The sequence below is a fragment of the Astatotilapia calliptera genome, chromosome 7, assembly GCF_964374335.1.
Source record: "Astatotilapia calliptera chromosome 7, fAstCal68.1, whole genome shotgun sequence".
Taxonomy (NCBI): domain Eukaryota; kingdom Metazoa; phylum Chordata; class Actinopteri; order Cichliformes; family Cichlidae; genus Astatotilapia; species Astatotilapia calliptera.
The window spans coordinates 1,161,401-1,179,762 of NC_137428.1; the positions used below are offsets into that span (position 1 = coordinate 1,161,401).

Consider the following 18,362-nt stretch of genomic DNA (forward strand, 5'->3'; position numbering starts at 1 on the left):
CTCACTACACTCTAACTACACACTAACTACACTCTAACTACACACTAACTACACTCTAACTACACACTAACTACACACTCACTACACACTCACTACACACTCACTACACTCTAACTACACACTAACTACACACTAACTACACACTAACTACACACTAACTACACTCTAACTACACTCTAACTACACACTAACTACACTCTAACTACACACTAACTACACACTAACTACACACTAACTACACTCTAACTACACACTAACTACACTCTAACTACACACTAACTACACACTCACTACACACTCACTACACACTCACTACACACTCACTACACACTAACTACACTCTAACTACACACTAACTACACTCTAACTACACACTAACTACACACTCACTACACACTAACTACACTCTAACTACACTCTAACTACACACTAACTACACTCTAACTACACACTAACTACACTCTAACTACACACTCACTACACACTCACTACACACTAACTACACACTAACTACACTCTAACTACACACTAACTACACACTAACTACACTCTAACTACACTCTAACTACACACTAACTACACACTAACTACACACTAACTAAACACTAACTACACACTAACTACACAAGATTTGTGCTAAACGTCTCAAATCTCTCACATCTCAAACACGCCGTAACTCCTAAAACTTCCCCCTCCCTAAACATCTAAATGCCATGTTGCCATATCATTTTTTGATTGGTCAACATGGTACATTTTTCCACCAATAGGAAAGGGCAGGGGGAGGGGTTTGGTGTTGTTTTTGCTCACAGGCTTTCGAGCGTTTTCCTTATAAAACGCCGTTTTTACCATTTCTTCCTGCAGTAAATATAAACAACGACAGTATTCAGGAAGGAAAACAAACATTGCAGATATTTTATCATAACTCTGGTTTTACGTGGTCGATCAACACAATTTAAAAACTGGTATAAAGTCCACACTTTGTCCGTCAGTTGTTCGTCTGTCCTGCTCACATCTCCAATGGTTGTACACGTTGTCATTAACGTGGCTTCACTCCACATCAGCCACTTTGCTAAAACACCGGTGTCGCACATAAGGACGCTGTCAGAGCCTGTAAACCACGCTGATTGGATACGAATGCGAATCGCATCATTGGCTGGACTGTGAGATAAGGCGGCATCGTTCTGATCCCACACGGGAGCAGCCAGTCACTGACTAACACTGCAGAACAGAATTGTTAAAGTTTAATTTTAATTTCAGTGCAGGTCAGATTTTTTTTGTGCGCATCGCAGATTTTCTGTGCCAGCAGTGGGCAGCTTAGAGGGAGCACTGCTCTACACCCACCTCCAGCCACAGTAACCAAACAAACTGAAAGTTGAAAAGCTTCTCGTGTTTCTGCTGGTTTTGGCGTTTAACAGAAACCACAGACATGCAGCGTGCTGCTGTGATTTTGTCTGCTTCAGGCACAGAACAGCCTGAAACTCTTCTGATACATAGAAAACTTTTATATAACTAAAGAAAGCAGAGGTATTAACGGCGCAGCCAGCTCTGGGAGCAGCTCGGCCTGCTCTGGATGATGATCAGCATGATCTTTGATACGTGTCGTCTTATGTAAGCAGAAACTTTGAAGCAAACTGGAAAAAGTGATGTTTTTGAAGATATTTAAAAACAGACAAAGGTCTGATAGAACGTCTCGGACGAAGATAGTGAAGTGTTTGTGGAGCTCGTGGTGCTGTTTGTGTATTTTGGAGATATCTGTAGAGTAAACTCAGTGCACTTTTTAAATGACGATTTCATTCATTAAGTGATCAAATCTACCTGCCCTGTGTGCAAAAGTAACTGCCCCCTACACCTGGTAACTCATTGTTCCAGCCTCAGCAGTGAGAACTGCAGTCCAGTGTTGCGATGCCTTCAGTGGGTCTTTCACGTCACTGTGGAGGATTTTTTGAATTCGGACCAATGGAGGGTTTTCCAGCATGAACGCTCATTTAATACTGGCTGCTCCAAAACGTCATTTTGTTGTTTGAGCCAATCAGAGGTGGACATGCATTTCTGCTCATTGTCCTGCTGCCTTCAGGGCTTTCTGGTAGAGAGCAGAACTCACGGTTTCCTCACTTACAGCGAGTCGTCCTGAAGCTGGAGAGCAGCCCAGACCATCACACCTCCACCGTGTGACGTTCTCTTTATGAAATGCTGTTAGTTTGATGCAGGAAGCGGCACAGACGGGCTTTGGCAGCTCGTCGAGCAGTGATCATGAAACGCTCCCGTCTTTGAACTGTTCTAAAAAAAGTGGAGATTTCTGTGGAAACAGGAACAAAACTAATCTCACAGCTGATACTCAATCTGGATTCTAATCTGCCTTCAATTATGAGACGCACATAGAAAAACCTGTCACTGACCACAGGTCGGGAGGATCGTCCACATCAGCGACCGTCAGACCCGGATCGATCCCTGCCCGGATTCCTGGCCCAGCTCAAACAGGGGCAGATTCCTCTGAGCCACGAGCAAACAAACACGACTCTTCTGGCTTCCAGCGTCTTTCACTTTTGTCCTCAGCAGCCAAACTCATCACCACTGCTGGCCAACGATCCCGGCAGCGTGCCCAGTTTTCCAATCGCGCCACAGCTGGGAGAAGCAAACCGGAGTGCTCAGGAAATACTTCAGCAGCATACGGACAAAAAGCAAATGGTCAAAAGGTCACACTGAGATCAAAAGGTTGTGAATGAATGCCATATGCATTTTAAACCTGGTGAATGACATATCAGCCAATCAGATGATCCCGTAACCAGAAACGCTCTCAGTGAGAAAGCTGAGAGCTGATTACGTCATCGGAGCAGGAGGAAAGACACAAAACCAACCAGTGATGACATCAGATCCACCACGGCATGGATGAGTTATGGGATTAGATCAAAATAACAGGACAGGACCAACTGTATGTACACGCTGGGGTCTGAGCAGGCAACAGGCACAATCAGGAAGTAAAAGGCACACAAAGAGATGAGACTACCAAATGGTCTGTATTTGTATAGCTTTATTAGTCCCTAAGGACCCCAAAGCACTTTGCATATCCAGTCATCCACACATCCACACACTGGTGATGGCAGCTACAGTAGCCACAGCTACTCTGGGGCACCGACAGAGGCGAGGCTGCCGGACACTGGCGCCACCGGGCCCTCTGACCACCACCAGTAGGCAACGGGTGAAGTGTCTCGCCCAAGGACACAACGACCGAGACTGTCCAAGCCGGGGCTCGAACCGGCAACCTTCAGATTACAAGGCGAACTCCCAACTCTTGAGCCACGATCGCCCCGGCGGTCGTGGCGACAGAGGGAGACGAAACTAAAATAACGAAAACTAAAATAACAATAAAACGCTCCGTAACACTTTAAGATACGGCCCACGACTAAAGGCAGAATTCCCCTGTGATTAAAAGGAATGTCAGTGTATTATAATTATGATAATATATATATATGTGTAAGTATTATATGTTTACCTGCAAACACTTAAAGGCAGGAACACGCGTCAGGTTTTTACAGGAAAGGAAACACAAATGATAAATTAAGTAAATTTAAGTACAGCACAAGTCATTTTTAGCAGTGTGAAAATAGTATTTCCCATTTTCTGCTGGAGGTTTCTTCCTATTAAGAGGGAGTTTTTCCTTCCCACTGTCTCCAGAGTGCTGCTCATAGGGGTCATATGATTGTTGGGTTTTTCCTTGCAACATGAAGCACCTTGAAGTGATTGTTGCTGTGATTTGGTGATACGTGAATAAAGTCTGGACTGCAGAGATACCGTCTACGTCAGCAGCTTGATGATGTTAGGTTGATAGCACAGCTTCTGAGAGCGATAGCAGCCTGCGTTACAGCTGCTTTCACTTTGTTGGGCCGTTCCCAGCTCACGTGGCTGCAGGACTCACTGTGGACTGGTTTTAATGGGTGGTGAATAAAAACAAACCTTTTTCTGTCTTTCAGATCTTCAGCTCTGTTTCAACTTTGACACGAAGAACTTCAAGATCTTCGCTGGGTCTAAAGAAGCTCAGTTCGGGTACACGGTGCAGCAGCACGAGGCGGGAGGACAGCAGTGGTGAGAATCCCGGCGTCGCGTCCCGAACCCGTTCTTATAGATTCCTTGGTTTACTTTAACCCACCTGTTCATGAACTGTTTCAGGGTCCAAGTAGCTCCCAGACTCCACTGAGAGTCCAACGGTTACAGCAAAGTTTAACCCGCTGGCGTTAGCAGGATGGCACACGGCTGACAGGTGCAGTCAGGTGTAGGCTGAAGTGAAAAGATGGCAGCAGCTTACAAAACCAAGCCTTAAACCTGCATTACTGTAACAGCCAGCAGGGGGCGACACCTGTAAAGTCTGACTGAAGGAGGTTTATGTGAAGATGAGCCTGCAGGGCTCAGTGAAGTCTTCCCTCGTGAGTTTCAGGCCTGAATTAAACGTGATGTCCGTTTTGACGCAGGCGAGGACTCAGGGCGGGGCCACATCTCTCGGTTTCTTGCTCGTCGTGTCCGGCCGGCGATGTCGAAGCGCTCCATCTCGAGGCTTCCAACACGTTCAAAACTGGAGAGAGTTCTAGGAAAATGTTCTCGTCTCCTCGGGGAGGCTCAGCTCAAGCTGAACATCTCCTCCAGGTGAGGACAGAATAGATGGTGTCTGCGTGTCTGCGTGTCTGGTTGAGGATGAAAGATAATGGCGGGGTGCTGGGATTTACTGGAGGCCGCGGCCCGTCTGAAGCCAGCAGGTTTGTATGTTCTGGGCCATGGAGCTGAAATACCTTCGACTTGGAACGCCGCTCGTCTGTTTCCGTCCTCCCTCTGCAGCGTGGCCGTGAATTATGTCGAGATGTCAAGATCATGTTAGGATGACACATTTTCCACCAACGAGACTGAAACGTGGAACATTTCTCTGCAGAGCATGTGGACATTATTTATAGTTCTTACTGCTGAAAATCCAGATTTCATAACGCAGGTCGTCACTCTCGCGCTCTCGTGCAAACACTTGTTCCTGTACAGTTTGTCCTTGGCTCCCCGCTCAGTCTGCTCTCCCATCCTTCATCTTTATATTTTCAGCCTTCGTGGACTCTCAGCGGGCCTTCAGAGGAGATGAGGTGTGTTAAAGTGGGATGAAAGAAGACGACTTTAGAAAGAAATATGAAAATACGAAGAAGCTTCAGAATAAAAACGAGATATTAGGAACACTGAGAAACTGATCAAGTCTTGGTGACAAAAACTCTGCACAGAGCTGTGGGAAAGTATCTGATATCAGACAAAGGAAACCACAAAACCAATGATTTCATTCATTAAGGGAACAAAGTGATAAAACCTACCTGCCCTGTGTGCAAAAGTAACTGCCCCTACACCTGGTAACTGGTTGTTCCACCAGCAGAAACAGCAGTGCTGTGTTTGTGATGCCTTCAGTGAGTCTTTCACGTCACTGTGGAGAAACTTTGGTCGACTCATCTTTGGAGGATTGTTTGAATTCAGACATGTTGGAGGTTTTTCCAGGATGAACAGCTGTTTAAGGTCCACTCCGAGACCTTCATTTGGATCATTGTCCTGCTGCCTGAGTGCTCTTGAGCTTCATGGCATGAACTGATGGGAGGACATCCTCCTGGAGCAGCAGAGCAGCCCAGACCACCACCATGTCTGCTGCTGCCGTGATGGCGTCTCATCAGATGTGACGGGGCTCAAACCCTCTCTGGGATCATCCAGATGTTTTCTGGCAGATGTGAGATGAGCCTTGAACTCTCACGGAGGTCATTTTTGCCCCGTGTTTTTCTCATTGTTGAATCATGACCTCTGACCTTAACCGAGCAGAGTCGATGTTGTTCTGCGGCCTCTGGATGAGCCGTTGAAGCCGCTCCTGTGAAGGTTCAGCTCTGCTCCAGGTTTCCTCCACGTGTGGATAACGGCTCTCGCTGTGGTTCGCTGCACTCCCAAAGCCTGTAACCTTTCAGACTGATGACGTCGCTGACTTTGGTTCTTTAGATCTTGGCATGATGCGCTGCTGTTTGAAATCTTTTAAATAAAGTTCAGAATCAGTGGAAAGAATGAAACGTTTGGCAGCGTCAGCGAGTGTTTGTTCGTCACCTGGGAATCAGAAGGGCAGAAAATGAAACAGCAGAAACCTGTGAGCACTTAGTTAATTATCAGGAGGTTACGCTGTTGTTTTCCTCTCAGCCTCTGTCTGCGGTTGCAGGTGAGATTGTCCAACAGTTTTTTTGTTATCTGGAAACTCTTTCAGCCGTGACGCATACCTCGCGATCCTCCAGGATTACAGAATCGCTCTTCCTTTTGAAGTCTCAGGTAAACAAGTGGAAAGTATTTGCATTTGTCTTGCGAGCAGTCTCTCCTGCATCTGGAGGCGGAGCGCTGGATCTGGAAACTATGTGTTGTGGTTTGTTATTCCCCAGCCTCCCTCTGTGAAGCCCATCACGCCGCTCGCCACCGTGTGTGCGTGTGTGTGTGCGTGTTGTAAAGGGGATCTGACACGGTAATTCAGCAGGATTGTTTTTCTGCACGGTGATATCTGCATTTCAGGTGTTTGACTTCTAAGCAGACACTCGGCACAGAGGCATAATCCTCGCCTTCTGTCTTCCCAGTTATCCTCAATATTCCTGAGTTCATGGGAGAATTCTTTGTACCAATAAACCGTCAGGCTCTGCGACTGCCGCCTGCTTCCTGTTTCAGCCGCGATCAGTCGTCTTTCTCATTCCTGCTCTGTACATTGATGAGGTTTAAAGTCCTGTTTGTTCAGGCTAATAAAAAGATTGCGGTACTCCTTTTCATAGAAATGACAATTATTATTTTGGTTTCATGAAGCTCCAGATGTTTTCAGTGGGTGGCTGTCTGCAGCTGGACGCGGTCCACTGGACGCTTTATACTACATGTCTCATTCACACAAGCACTTCCTCTACACCTGCGTACTTTCTATCTAACACTCACACTCCAATGGACTCATCGGGAGTACCTGAGCTTCACAAACACATTAGCGTGCAGACTGGAGCAGCCAGGGATCGAACCGTCAACCTTCAGGCTAACAGATGATCATCTGGTCTGCTTCCTGATCTACAGGCAGCCCAATATAAAGGAAATGGGAAAGACTTTCTGTCAAACAGATGTTGTATGGATAGATCTCAGGGATGCTGCTCTGACCTGAATGCTGACCATTTCACCTTCTCTGCTGGAGGTCGGTCACACAAGAGCGAGGCTTTGGTCAGAGGTTGTCCTTTGAACGTATTCGTGTAGCAGCATAAACACGTCAGATTATTTTGGGAGAAAAGGCTGTAGGAACCCCGGAGCGTTCCTCTCCTCTGTGGACGGCTCAGCTGGAGCGCTCTCGAAGCTCAGCGTGGGTCGGTCGCAATTGTGTTAGGTTGCATTTTAATGCAGCGGGTACCCACAGGAGTGAACTGTCCACATGCAGGGTTGAGACAATAATGGATTGGATTTATATAGCGCTTTTCAAGGCACCCAAAGCGCTTTACAATGCCACTATTCATTCACTCTCACATTCACACACTGGTGGAGGCAGCTACGGTTGAGCCACAGCTGCCCTGGGGCAGACTGACAGAGGCGAGGCCGCCATATCGCGTCATCGGCCCCTCTGGCCAATGACCATGAAGAGAAGCTGTGGTCTCCTCACTAGCAGCTCCATGTTCCTCAGTGCCTCGCTCACTGCGCAGAGAGCTGCCATGAGAGTGAGGACGAGCCCGCTTTGATCATGAAGCTGTTTTCATCGTTTTAAAGTGGCTTCATTAGTTTGACTCTTCCTTTAAACGTCTCTAAGACGAATGATCCCCGATATTGATTTCGGTGGATTGTGTGAAACCTTTCAAATATGTTGAAGCAGAAACTGTTTGCTGATAAAGGTCAGCTGAGTCTGTAACATTAGAGGAAATGTCCTCATGCATCTCTTATCGACTCTATTTGTCCTGCGTGTCCTGGTTTGGATATTTATCTGGTTTTGTTTAACCGTGTGCAACACGAGTTTCACTTTTTCCTCATCATAGTCCCAAAGCGCATAAATCGCAGTGTAATCAGAGATTGGTCATCCCTGTTTCCCCTTCTTTGTTCTGCATTAATCTGATCTGCAGTCTGTGATTCCCTCGAAGTACGAGTGAGGACTGATTACTCACTCACGATTGGTTCAGGTGCTGCGTCTGCAAAACTGCAACACAATCGAGTGTCGCTCCACTTAGACAGCAGATGTGTTGCTCATCAGGTTGTTGAAAGTAACAGAGAGCAAACATCTGCCTCGGTTACATCTGTGAGAGCGACGGCTCAGAGTTGCCGCCGAAGGACCTGTGGTGACCTCAGTTACATCTGAGGTCAAACCTCCCGCTGTGCGTTTCCTCAGCCAGGATTCAAGCTGCTGTCCGTGTGTGTGTGTGTGTGTGTGTGTGTGTGTGTGTGTGTGTGCACCATCAGGCCGAGCTGCTACCAGAGGCTCTGACTTGCGTTCCTTCAGTAACAGCCAGCTGTAAGACATCTACTCTAATGAAGCTAAATGTGAAAGAGCAACAAAAGGTGCTGCAGGAGACGAGCAGATGCAGGCAAAAATAAAAACAAGTTCATCACAAATCCAAAATAAAATCACAGGAACTGATTATTATTTAATTTTTTTTGTATTTAAATAATTAATTATTAAGGAAAATGAGCTTAGTATGAATCTCTACCATGCCACGTACACTTTATTTGACCACACTCGATTAAATTCAATGTTTTAAACAGTGAAAGTTTGTTACTTTTAACAAAATTTACATGTAATTAAATTATCTATGTTGGGCAGGACAGGATGTACACAGGCTGTTACCAAAATAAAACAGGCAGTGACGAATGGAGAACTCGAGGAGAAAGACAACGCTAAGAAACACAAGCGATGGCCTAAAAGTGGCATCACCAAGTAAAGATATTGGAATAAATGAACACTTGTTTTCATATAAACTGATCATAAAAGCTGTGACGTGAGGTCATCGTCATCGGGGAACGAGTGGCATCGAAAGAAGAAGAGATGCTGGAGGCATGGCTGACGCTGTCTTCCACACAGGCTGGTTTGGGCTCTTCGGCGGTGGTCAGCTGGGATGTTTGTGCAGGAACAAGGCTGAGGTCATAAAAGCAATCAAACCTGTGAGAGGAAAGCTTTGGTTGACTTGTAATCGGATTACTCCAGAAAGTCTGCAACACTGTAATTGTCTGATAGAAGATCACCACTTTTAACTCCAGCAGCGTCTACGCCGGTAGATTTATCAGGCTTCACCTTCGAGCTGTTGGTTTCGGGGAAAACATCCCGGAGATCATCAATTAAATGACAAAGAGTCCCGTAAAGCAGCAGCAGAAGAGCCCGTGCAGTTTGAAGTTTCACCGAAAGCTAAACAACATCACCTGCTCAGGAAGTGATCAGCATGGCGGGATGATGTCAGAGGCTCGGAGGCGTGCTTCTGTCTGCAGGATGTGAACCCGGGCCGCCTGCGTTCTGGGATGTGGTTTGTCAGCCCTGCTTTTCTGCCGTTTGATGTGGACAGGAGACACTTTAGCAGATTGAGGGTTAGCGCTCTGCCGCAGCAGCTCCTCTGGTATGTGAGTCAGCCCTCTTCCCAGAACCGCCACTGAGGCCACATGTGGTGGCGTTTACGCCGGTTAACACTAATGACCCGCCTGCTGAGTGTAACTGTGGCAGCAGGATCTGTGTCTAACATGACCGCTGCCACGAGGACTGACCTCTGAGGAGGGGAAGTGAAAAAGTTTCTGTACGTGCAGAAAAATACCAAGAAGGTCTGTGATTTAAACGCAGCTCATACTGGGCCAGAACCCAACCAAGAGCACTCCAATGAAAGGATTAACAGACCACAAAACATAACGTTTTCATATCAGACACACACTGTAGGCTGTTGTAGCTCTGAGTGGAGTGGAGGCTGTGAGTGATGGTGCAGAAACCTCCTGTTCTGTCTTTCACAGCTCCTGAACGCTCGGGCTAATCCTAGCAAACCCTCCTCTTTGCTTTGAGCCTGGACAAAGACAATGACATAATGCTTCAGGTTACACACACTTAAGTTCAGTTGGTGACATAATACAGCTCGCAACTAAGGGTGTAATAATATATTTTATTTAGAATTATAAGGTCATTATATTTACCCACAAATACTTAAAAGTCATGAGCTTTGTGAGCTGTATTATAAAGTGTACGTGCAGCAGTCCAACAGCTCGGCTTTGGACATCTAACCATATAAAACCAGTCCGATACGGCGTTCGAGCCTCAAAGACGAGTCCCTCTTTTTCTAGAATTCGTGACTTTTGCATTATAAATAAAGTTTGTGATTCAAACTGTGTGCGTGGTTGCAGGTTGCTGGTTGGAGCTCCCTTTGAGTCCACGGGGAAGAAGCAGACTGGCGATGTGTACCGATGCCCGCTGGACAGCAAGAACTCTGCAAACTGCAGCCGACTCAACCTGGGTGAGCAGCAGTGCATGAATATTGATGATCAGGTGCTTTCAGGTGTGTAAACTGTCACAGAGGTCAGAGTAAAACCTGCAGGGGGAAGGTCGTGGACCTCATGGTGAAGACATTTTCACCATGGTGTCATCGCCTTGGCCTCAGGTTTCATGTCGGTTTGTTGCCACCTCAGGCTCACTGCTTTGTCGGCCCTTTAAAGTGGAAATGCTGCTGCATGTAGGAATGCTTCCGTTAGATGTTTCAGACAGCAGGAACTGCTACAGGAAGGAAGATTCAGGACTTTCACAGGAAAACACACTAAAACATTCAACTTAAAATCACAAAGCATCTGCTCTGGCTGTGATCAGGGAGACTCACTCTGAACAACGTGTCTGAGAGGAAGGACAAGATGAGGCTGGGAATGACGCTGACCTCCAACCCCAAAGACAGCAGCTTTGTGGTGAGTCCCACCGAAAGAGTTCATCACGATAAAGTCACCGCCAGAATCAAAGCTAAGGTAGAGGCCTCTAAGAACAGAGCAGAGGGAAGTGAAAACAAACAGTCACCATTGTTTTAACTGCTCAGCACTTATAGATTTTACAACATACTTGTAGTAAAAATGGTCAAAAAATGGTAAACGACTCATATTTACATAGAACTTTGAGTACTTAGTACTCTCTTACTCCAAAGCTTAGTCAACCTTTCCCTAAAGTGCTTTTCACCTAACATTTACAGTCAAGGAAACTTTAACATGCAGGCTAGAGGAGCTGAGGATCGAACCCATAACCTTCTGATTAGTAGACAACCCGCTCTACCTCCTGAGCCACTAAAAAGCACCAACAGCACAAACACCGTGCAGAGCTTCTGCTGTTGTCACTGGTTTTGTTTTATTTCATGTGTTTCTGCACGTCACACCAAGTCATTAAGCTTTGATTTTCTTCCTTCCTCTTGTGTTTGTCCACTCGGTGTGTGTGCTGCCTCAGACCTGCGGTCCGCTCTGGTCTCACGAATGTGGAAGTTCCCTGTACAGCACTGGGATCTGCTCCAGAGTCGGCCGAAACTTCAAGCTGTCCAACACCATCGCACCTGCCCTGCAGAGTAATCAGCACACTTCCATCCACCTATCCGTCCATCTGTCCATCCAGTTTCTAACGTTCCTTTACAATCTTGTAGGGTGTGAGACGTTCATGGACATTGTGATTGTTCTGGATGGTTCCAACTCCATCTACCCCTGGTATGAAGTTCAAGACTTCCTCATAAACATCCTGCACAAGTTCTACATCGGACCAGGTCAGACACAGGTTAGTTTATCTCTTGATCAGAACCAGATAAAGTGAGCATCCTGCCCTATCTGCACACAAAGACTGTAGTGCTTTTAACCCTCTGAGGTCTGAGTCATCATCAGTGCCCGGCTCTAAACCCCACACAGTCAGAATATGCAATTCTTGTTTTAATTATATTGTCATGCCAAGTTTTTCCAGTCCGGGAACAAGGAACACCAAAACTATTCACATTTCCCCCAAAAAGTCAATTTTGACCTTCTCCGAAATGTTGGGTTACCACTGATCTTAGATCTGAGAGTTCATCTGTTCATAGTTTGAAGGTGACAGGTGCTGCATGAGTGGTTTATTGTTCATGTGGACAGAGCTGTATTTTGGCTGCAGGTGGGAGTCATTCAGTACGGCTCTTCGGTTGTCCACGAGTTCACACTGGATGAGTATCAGACGGTGGAGGACGTAGTGGACGCTGCCAGGCGCATCGACCAAAGAGGTGGTGAGGAAACGAGGACGGCATTGGGAATCAACGTGGCCCGGTACGACACCAAATTATGACCCCAAACAAAAATGTGCTGGGCCCACACAAACTTACCCTTAAATAGTTATTGGTCTGATACCATTACCCACCTACTCTGAGCAACCCTGAGAGTTCCAGTCATTTACTCATGTTGGGAAAATGGATTGAACCAAAGTTTCCTAGTGTATAATTTACTAAACCTACCAAAATTAAACCAGTCAGAACATTAATTACTTCCATATGGCAAAGTATAAAAGTTCTCAAACATGAACCCACAGATGAAGCATCTCCAGCATTTTTCAGCCAAAGCAAGTTTTTCTTTCCCCATCAGCTCCTGGAGGCCGTAGCTCCTGTTTCTTTTTCTTGGCCTCGTAGCTAAAGGCCAAGGATTTCCAAAAGATGTTTGAGTCTCTCTGAGACGACTACCAAGAAAAGTCCAAAGCAAGCTCTGGATGAAAACTAACAAAGTGCCTTCACAGAGGACTTAGATAGAGATAATGTTAGCAACCAAGCTACACCAGCAGGTACATTAAGCAGCTAGCTAAGATTAGCCAGAACAAGCGTTCAGAGCTTTGAATCTTCTGAACTTCATCCGATGTTCCTGTGCAGATCCGAGGCGTTCCAGCGCGGCGGCCGGCCGGGAGCTCAGAAGGTGATGATTGTGATTACAGACGGTGAATCACATGACAGTCCTCACCTGGTGCAGGCCGTCACAGACAGCGAGAGAGACAACATCACCATGTATGCCATCGCTGTGAGTCTTAGCCCCAGACCCCCCACCCCCACCCATCGAACTCTGTTTCTATTGGTTGTTTCTGGACTTACGAAGCTCTGACTAACATCCTGTTTCCTCTGCATCTCCTGCAGGTTCTGGGTTATTACAACCGCCGGGGAATCAACCCCGAAGCCTTTCTAAAGGAAATCAAGTTTATTGCCAGTGACCCTGATGAGATGCACTTCTTCAACGTGACAGATGAATCTGCGCTGAAGGACATTGTGGACGCCCTGGGAGAGAGGATTTTCTCTCTGGAAGGTCAGCTAACATTTATCCTGTTAAACTGTAGTATTTACAGAAAAGCGGAATCCATCGTACTAACGAGCATTTCACAATTAACTCTGAAAAGTATTATCTAATGATATTCATTAAAGTGTAACAGGAGGACTGGAGGGTCTGGAGGGAAAAGTTAAGTCGTCTTTGTTGTTTGTCCGGTTTGCAGGAACCAGCAGTCAGGGTCGAGGGTTCGGTCTGCAGATGGCTCAGGCCGGTTTCTCCTCACATTTAGTCAAAGTGAGTGACTCACAGCTGCATTCTTACACAGTGGTAGTGATGTGTGATAAATGAAGCGCTTTCAAAAGCTTCCACAAATCTGTCTATGATAGGAAAATGGTTTTCCTGTTGACCCACTCTGTTACATTCAACACGCAGAGCACTGAGTGCAGAAACAGGTGCAGGTACATATTTGTCACACTGATGTGTTTCAGATCATCAAACAAATGCTAGCAGTAGACAGATAACAGAGTAAATACAGCTTTTAGAGGACGAGTTCATGTTTTAAAAGAAATACGAAGTAACACACGACTTAGTGATGGGATATTTGGACGGCACATGGTTTTTATTGACTGAGAAAATCAAAGGACAAGTATTACTTTTTAAGTGATAGAAGTTTAACTTGGATAAAGCGATACAAGAATTTGTGAAGTAAAATGGAAAAGAAGATCTGTGGATTTTCCATTTTAGGATTAGATTTCAAAGATCTGTCCACTCTGGACAGAAAAAATAATAACTTCCATTAAATTACTGCTGAAAAACATCTTCATCTACTTTTTCTGCATAAAAAGGGACTTGGCAAAGTATCAATTATTCAATTTCCTCAAGTTTTCTTCACTAAAGCTGAACCCAGAAAGAAGACAGGAGCAGAGCGGCGGTTTTGCCAACAGAAACTTAAATGCTGGTATCGGTATCGTCCTTGAACATCCATCACCAGCCTGGTTCTGGTCCTGACAAATATCTAAAGCTGCAGGATGAGAAGCTTCGAGAAATATTTCTGTTGTTTCTCATCCAGGGAAAATCGTATCCCAGCGTCAGGGAGTGAAAATGTGAGGTGGAAACTGTGTGTGTAACAGAGAACAGATGGTTTTCCTGAACGTAAAGCTGCAGGCACGAACTCATTGGAGAATAGATGCAAATCTGCACACACACACACACACACACACACACACACACACACACACACACACACACACTGACTGCACACAGACAAATATGCAAAGTGTTTCTGCTCTTAAGTTTTGGGATTAAAAAGGTAAAATGAGGCAGACTGATGAGGAAAACAGGCATCATAGCATCATCTCTGCCTGCAGGAAAACCATCCTCAGCTCAGGTTTACTCATGCAGGGCTCAGCAGCTCAGGTCCTGCAGGCGGGACACTTTGTGGCGCTGGCACCGCCAAAAATTTGGTCACTCACTGCCGTCCTCGACTTTCTGTCCCGGAGAGACGATGACTCAAAGATTTAAAAACGTTCATATCTGGACTTTACGACGGCCTGGCTGCTCACACGTGTGTTGAGACAGTTCAACTGAGTTTAAGGACGATTCAGAAACCATTTCAGTTCCAACATTGCCAGCAGGTTTTTTCATCGTGGGGTCTTCAGGTTTGCAGCTCAGAGCTCAATAAGTTTCCCTGTGTAACATCTTGTCACTTGTGAACTGTTTAGGGCCTACGTCCTCATACACGCCCTTATATGGTCTTTCTATCCAGTTCTTCTCAAGATGGAAATCATATAAAACTGCAAGGTTTCATTTAGAAAGCGACATTTCCCAGAGTTTTCTTTTCAAATAACAGTTGTTTAACGTGGCTAAAATACAACCTAACTAACCCAGGCGTTTCACCAGCCACCTGATGATGTTACTGTCCTATCAAAAGTACTCAAGTACAGTACAGGAGTCACGAGCAGTGTTGGTCAAGTTACTTGAAAAAAGTAATCAGTAACTAATTACTGATTACTTCCCCAAAAAGGTAATCCTGTTACTTTACTGATTACTTATTTTCAAAAGTAATTAATTACTTAGTTACTTAGTTACTTTTTAAAAACCCGATTTACAACCTGAAGAGGTGATAAATAGATCTTTCAGCCCAATTCTACTTTTTCTGCATAATCATCATACAAAATGTAATCAGATGGAAAAGTCTCTTTTTAAAACTTGTTTTATTAGTTTTAATCTTTTAACTTTAAGCATCAAACAAAAATGTAATTATCTGCAACATTCTCTGACTGGAAGAAATTAGTTTAACATTGAAACCTATTTTCTGCACATTCCAGCACATAAAATAAAATATTTTGTGTGTTTACACTCAGTCTTTCAAATAGATGCAAGTAAAACACAGCAGAAAATAAATAAAGTCAAAGACTCAGCGGTCCTGTTGCCCTATTTTCACCTGTAAAGCAGGAGTGGGGCAGGCGGAGGTTTACCCTGGTGCAGGTGTGCCGCGGTCAGTGGAAGAATCCGCGAGTTTCTCTGTGAGTTTCCCATTACGTCGTAGCTACTCGGTGCTTGTTGGAAGTTTAGGGGTTTTTTCGCTGTAAAAAGAAGTTTTCTTCCCACGCACAGCGGACACTAATGTTTTTGTCCCTTTTTATGGAATCAAACTCAAAGTAAGGTCAGTACTTCCACGCTTTAAACGCTGCACGCTCATACTCTCTCTGCACTCGATATGTGATCCATTGTTGATCTGCACACAGCTGTTGTCACGAACGGCGCACTCGCTTACGTCACTGTCGTGAGACATTCTCGCAAAAAATCACGGTTTTAGTAACGCAGTAACGCAGCGTTCCTACGGGAAAGTAACGGTAATCTAATTACCGTTTTTGCAATAGTAATCCCTTACTTTACTCGTTACTTGAAAAAAGTAATCGGATTACGTGTTACTGCCCATCTCTGGTCACGAGTGACTAAAGGGCCTTTAATGGGGAAGTGCAGTGCCAAAATCAGTCAGGGCCAACTCAGACCTCCCAGATGGGACTCTGTGCTTTTCCCAAAGGTTTGGTCATTCAATGCTGTCCGATGACTCAGTAACAACTTTAATATCTGGACATACAGTCAGGGTTAGAGTGGGTACCTAGAGTTTCTAGGGTCGCCTCTGGGAGTCCTCAAACATAGTGGGTGGTAGTGCCTTCCCTTTAAATCCATGTTTTCCTTTAGGATGGTGTTCTTCTCGGAGCGGTGGGCGCCTATGACTGGAATGGTGCCGTGCTGAAAGAAAGCAAACACGGGAAAGTTGTTCCACCGAAATCATCCTACCAGGATGAGTTTCCAGAGGAGCTGAAGAACCATGCAGCCTATCTGGGTAATATTGATATAAAGTGTACAACATGATATGTGATATACCAGCCTGTAGTCTGTGGGTCTTCAGAAGGAATGGTGAGCACAGGGGTTGTATAGCTGCGATACATGAGATCACTCTAAGGCTATGCCCTCTATGATGTCATACAGATTCAGTAGTAGAAATAAAACATGATAAACTGACTGTTTAGAGCAGTCTAAAGTGTGTGTTTGGCCCATTCTGGTCACATTACTAGAAACTTTAGTCAGGTTTAATGGGAACATCCCCCTTTGGAACAGGAAACATATGACAGGAAATAAGAAAATGCAGAGTCGGTCTACTTTAAGCTTTCTTACCTTGGAAGAATCCGAGGAAATAGGTCTAACAAAATGGAACGGTCAATGTGTGCAAGTCAAACGAATCAGTTTTTCATCTTCTTTCAGGCTACTCGGTGGGTTCACTCATTTCATCCCGCGGCTCTCAGCTTTATGTAGCTGGAGCTCCAAGATTCAACCACACTGGAAAGGTGATCATATTCACCCTGAAGAACAGTGGAGACCTGACCATCTGGCATGCACTGCTGGGAGAGCAGGTGTGTTTTAATCCACTGTGACCATATTTGAATGAATCAAACCTGGTGGACATTCAGGTATCTCTTCCTTGGTGTAATATCTTGTTTAGTTTCTATGGTTTATTTGTGTTTTTGTCTAGATTGGGTCATACTTTGGCAGTGAGTTGCTATCGATGGACATTGACAGTGACGGACAGACTGATGTCCTCCTGGTGGCAGCACCCATGTACTACAGCCATGGCTGGGAGAGAGGCAAGGTTTACATCTACTCTGTTACACCGCAGGTATAAAAACCACGTACTGCTACAAAGGAGCAACCAATTTCTCTGTAACTGTCATTATAGCAGAAGAAGTTGTCACAAGATGATAACCCCACACAAGAGTCATGGACAAATTATGAGACAAAAGGTCCTGTGCACAGATTGGTAAAAGTACCTCAACCCCCACTGACAGCTTTATCTAGTTTTATCTCTTCAGGCTCTCAAAAAAGAAGGCAGGCAGACTTCTTTAGGCTCAAACCTAAAGGTGTCCAGCTGTCTTCTTTTTCAAGCTCTTAAAACTAGCATGACCTGGATGACTGAGAGCCACAGAGGTTCAACTAGTGGTCAGTTTGCTGGTTTTCGTGATTATTTTGAGTTTCTCTCTCCTCCTGATTGGTTTCTGTGTCGTTTTGAATGTTTTTCACTTGTTTTAAAACGGTGAAAAAGAGTTGCAGAATTATCTGTCGCTTTGTGATTGTTTGTGTGACTGACCTTCCATCACCTAATGTGAACTATGTCTGTGAAGGTTCTCAGTCATCCAGGTCATCGTAGTCAAAGGAGCTTGCAAAGAAAAGCGTCTGGACTTCTTTAAGTTACTTGTAGACGTTTCACCTCTCATCCGAGAAGCTTCTTCAGTTCTAAGGTCAAATGGTGGAGAGTCCCAGATATAAACCTAGTGGGAGTGGGACCTCTACATTGGAGAGACCAAACAGCCACTTCACAAGCGCATGGCACAACACAGAAGAGCCACCTCCACAGGACAAGACTCAGCAGTCCATCTGCATCTTAAGGATAAAGGTCACTCTTTCGAGGATGCCAACGTTCACATTTTGGACAGAGAGGACAGATGGTTTGAAAGAGGAGTGAAAGAAGCCATCTATGTCCACTGTGAGCGACCATCTTTGAACAGAGGCGGGGTTTACGACACCAACTCTCTGCCATCTATAATCCAGTTTTGAGATCCCTTCCCAGACGCCTTAAC

At 45.3% G+C, this 18,362-nt stretch overlaps 1 protein-coding gene across 3 annotated transcripts in view; it reads left to right on the forward strand.

Moving 5' to 3' along the window:
• itga11b (integrin, alpha 11b) overlaps positions 1-18,362 on the forward strand; it is a 36,894-nt gene that overhangs the window by 4,481 nt on the left and 14,051 nt on the right. For all 3 annotated transcript variants that reach the window (XR_013909896.1, XM_026172398.2, XM_026172399.2), the window contains exons 2-13: positions 3,969-4,080; positions 10,345-10,454; positions 10,802-10,893; positions 11,417-11,531; positions 11,607-11,734; positions 12,098-12,246; positions 12,837-12,981; positions 13,095-13,260; positions 13,445-13,515; positions 16,429-16,573; positions 16,993-17,141; positions 17,261-17,404. Coding sequence is in view for 2 of the 3 variants with exons in the window: in XM_026172398.2 (XP_026028183.1) it covers positions 3,969-4,080; positions 10,345-10,454; positions 10,802-10,893; positions 11,417-11,531; positions 11,607-11,734; positions 12,098-12,246; positions 12,837-12,981; positions 13,095-13,260; positions 13,445-13,515; positions 16,429-16,573; positions 16,993-17,141; positions 17,261-17,404 (1,526 nt within the window). In the remaining variant the exon portion in view is untranslated. The remainder of the gene's footprint in view (positions 1-3,968; positions 4,081-10,344; positions 10,455-10,801; positions 10,894-11,416; positions 11,532-11,606; positions 11,735-12,097; positions 12,247-12,836; positions 12,982-13,094; positions 13,261-13,444; positions 13,516-16,428; positions 16,574-16,992; positions 17,142-17,260; positions 17,405-18,362) is intronic.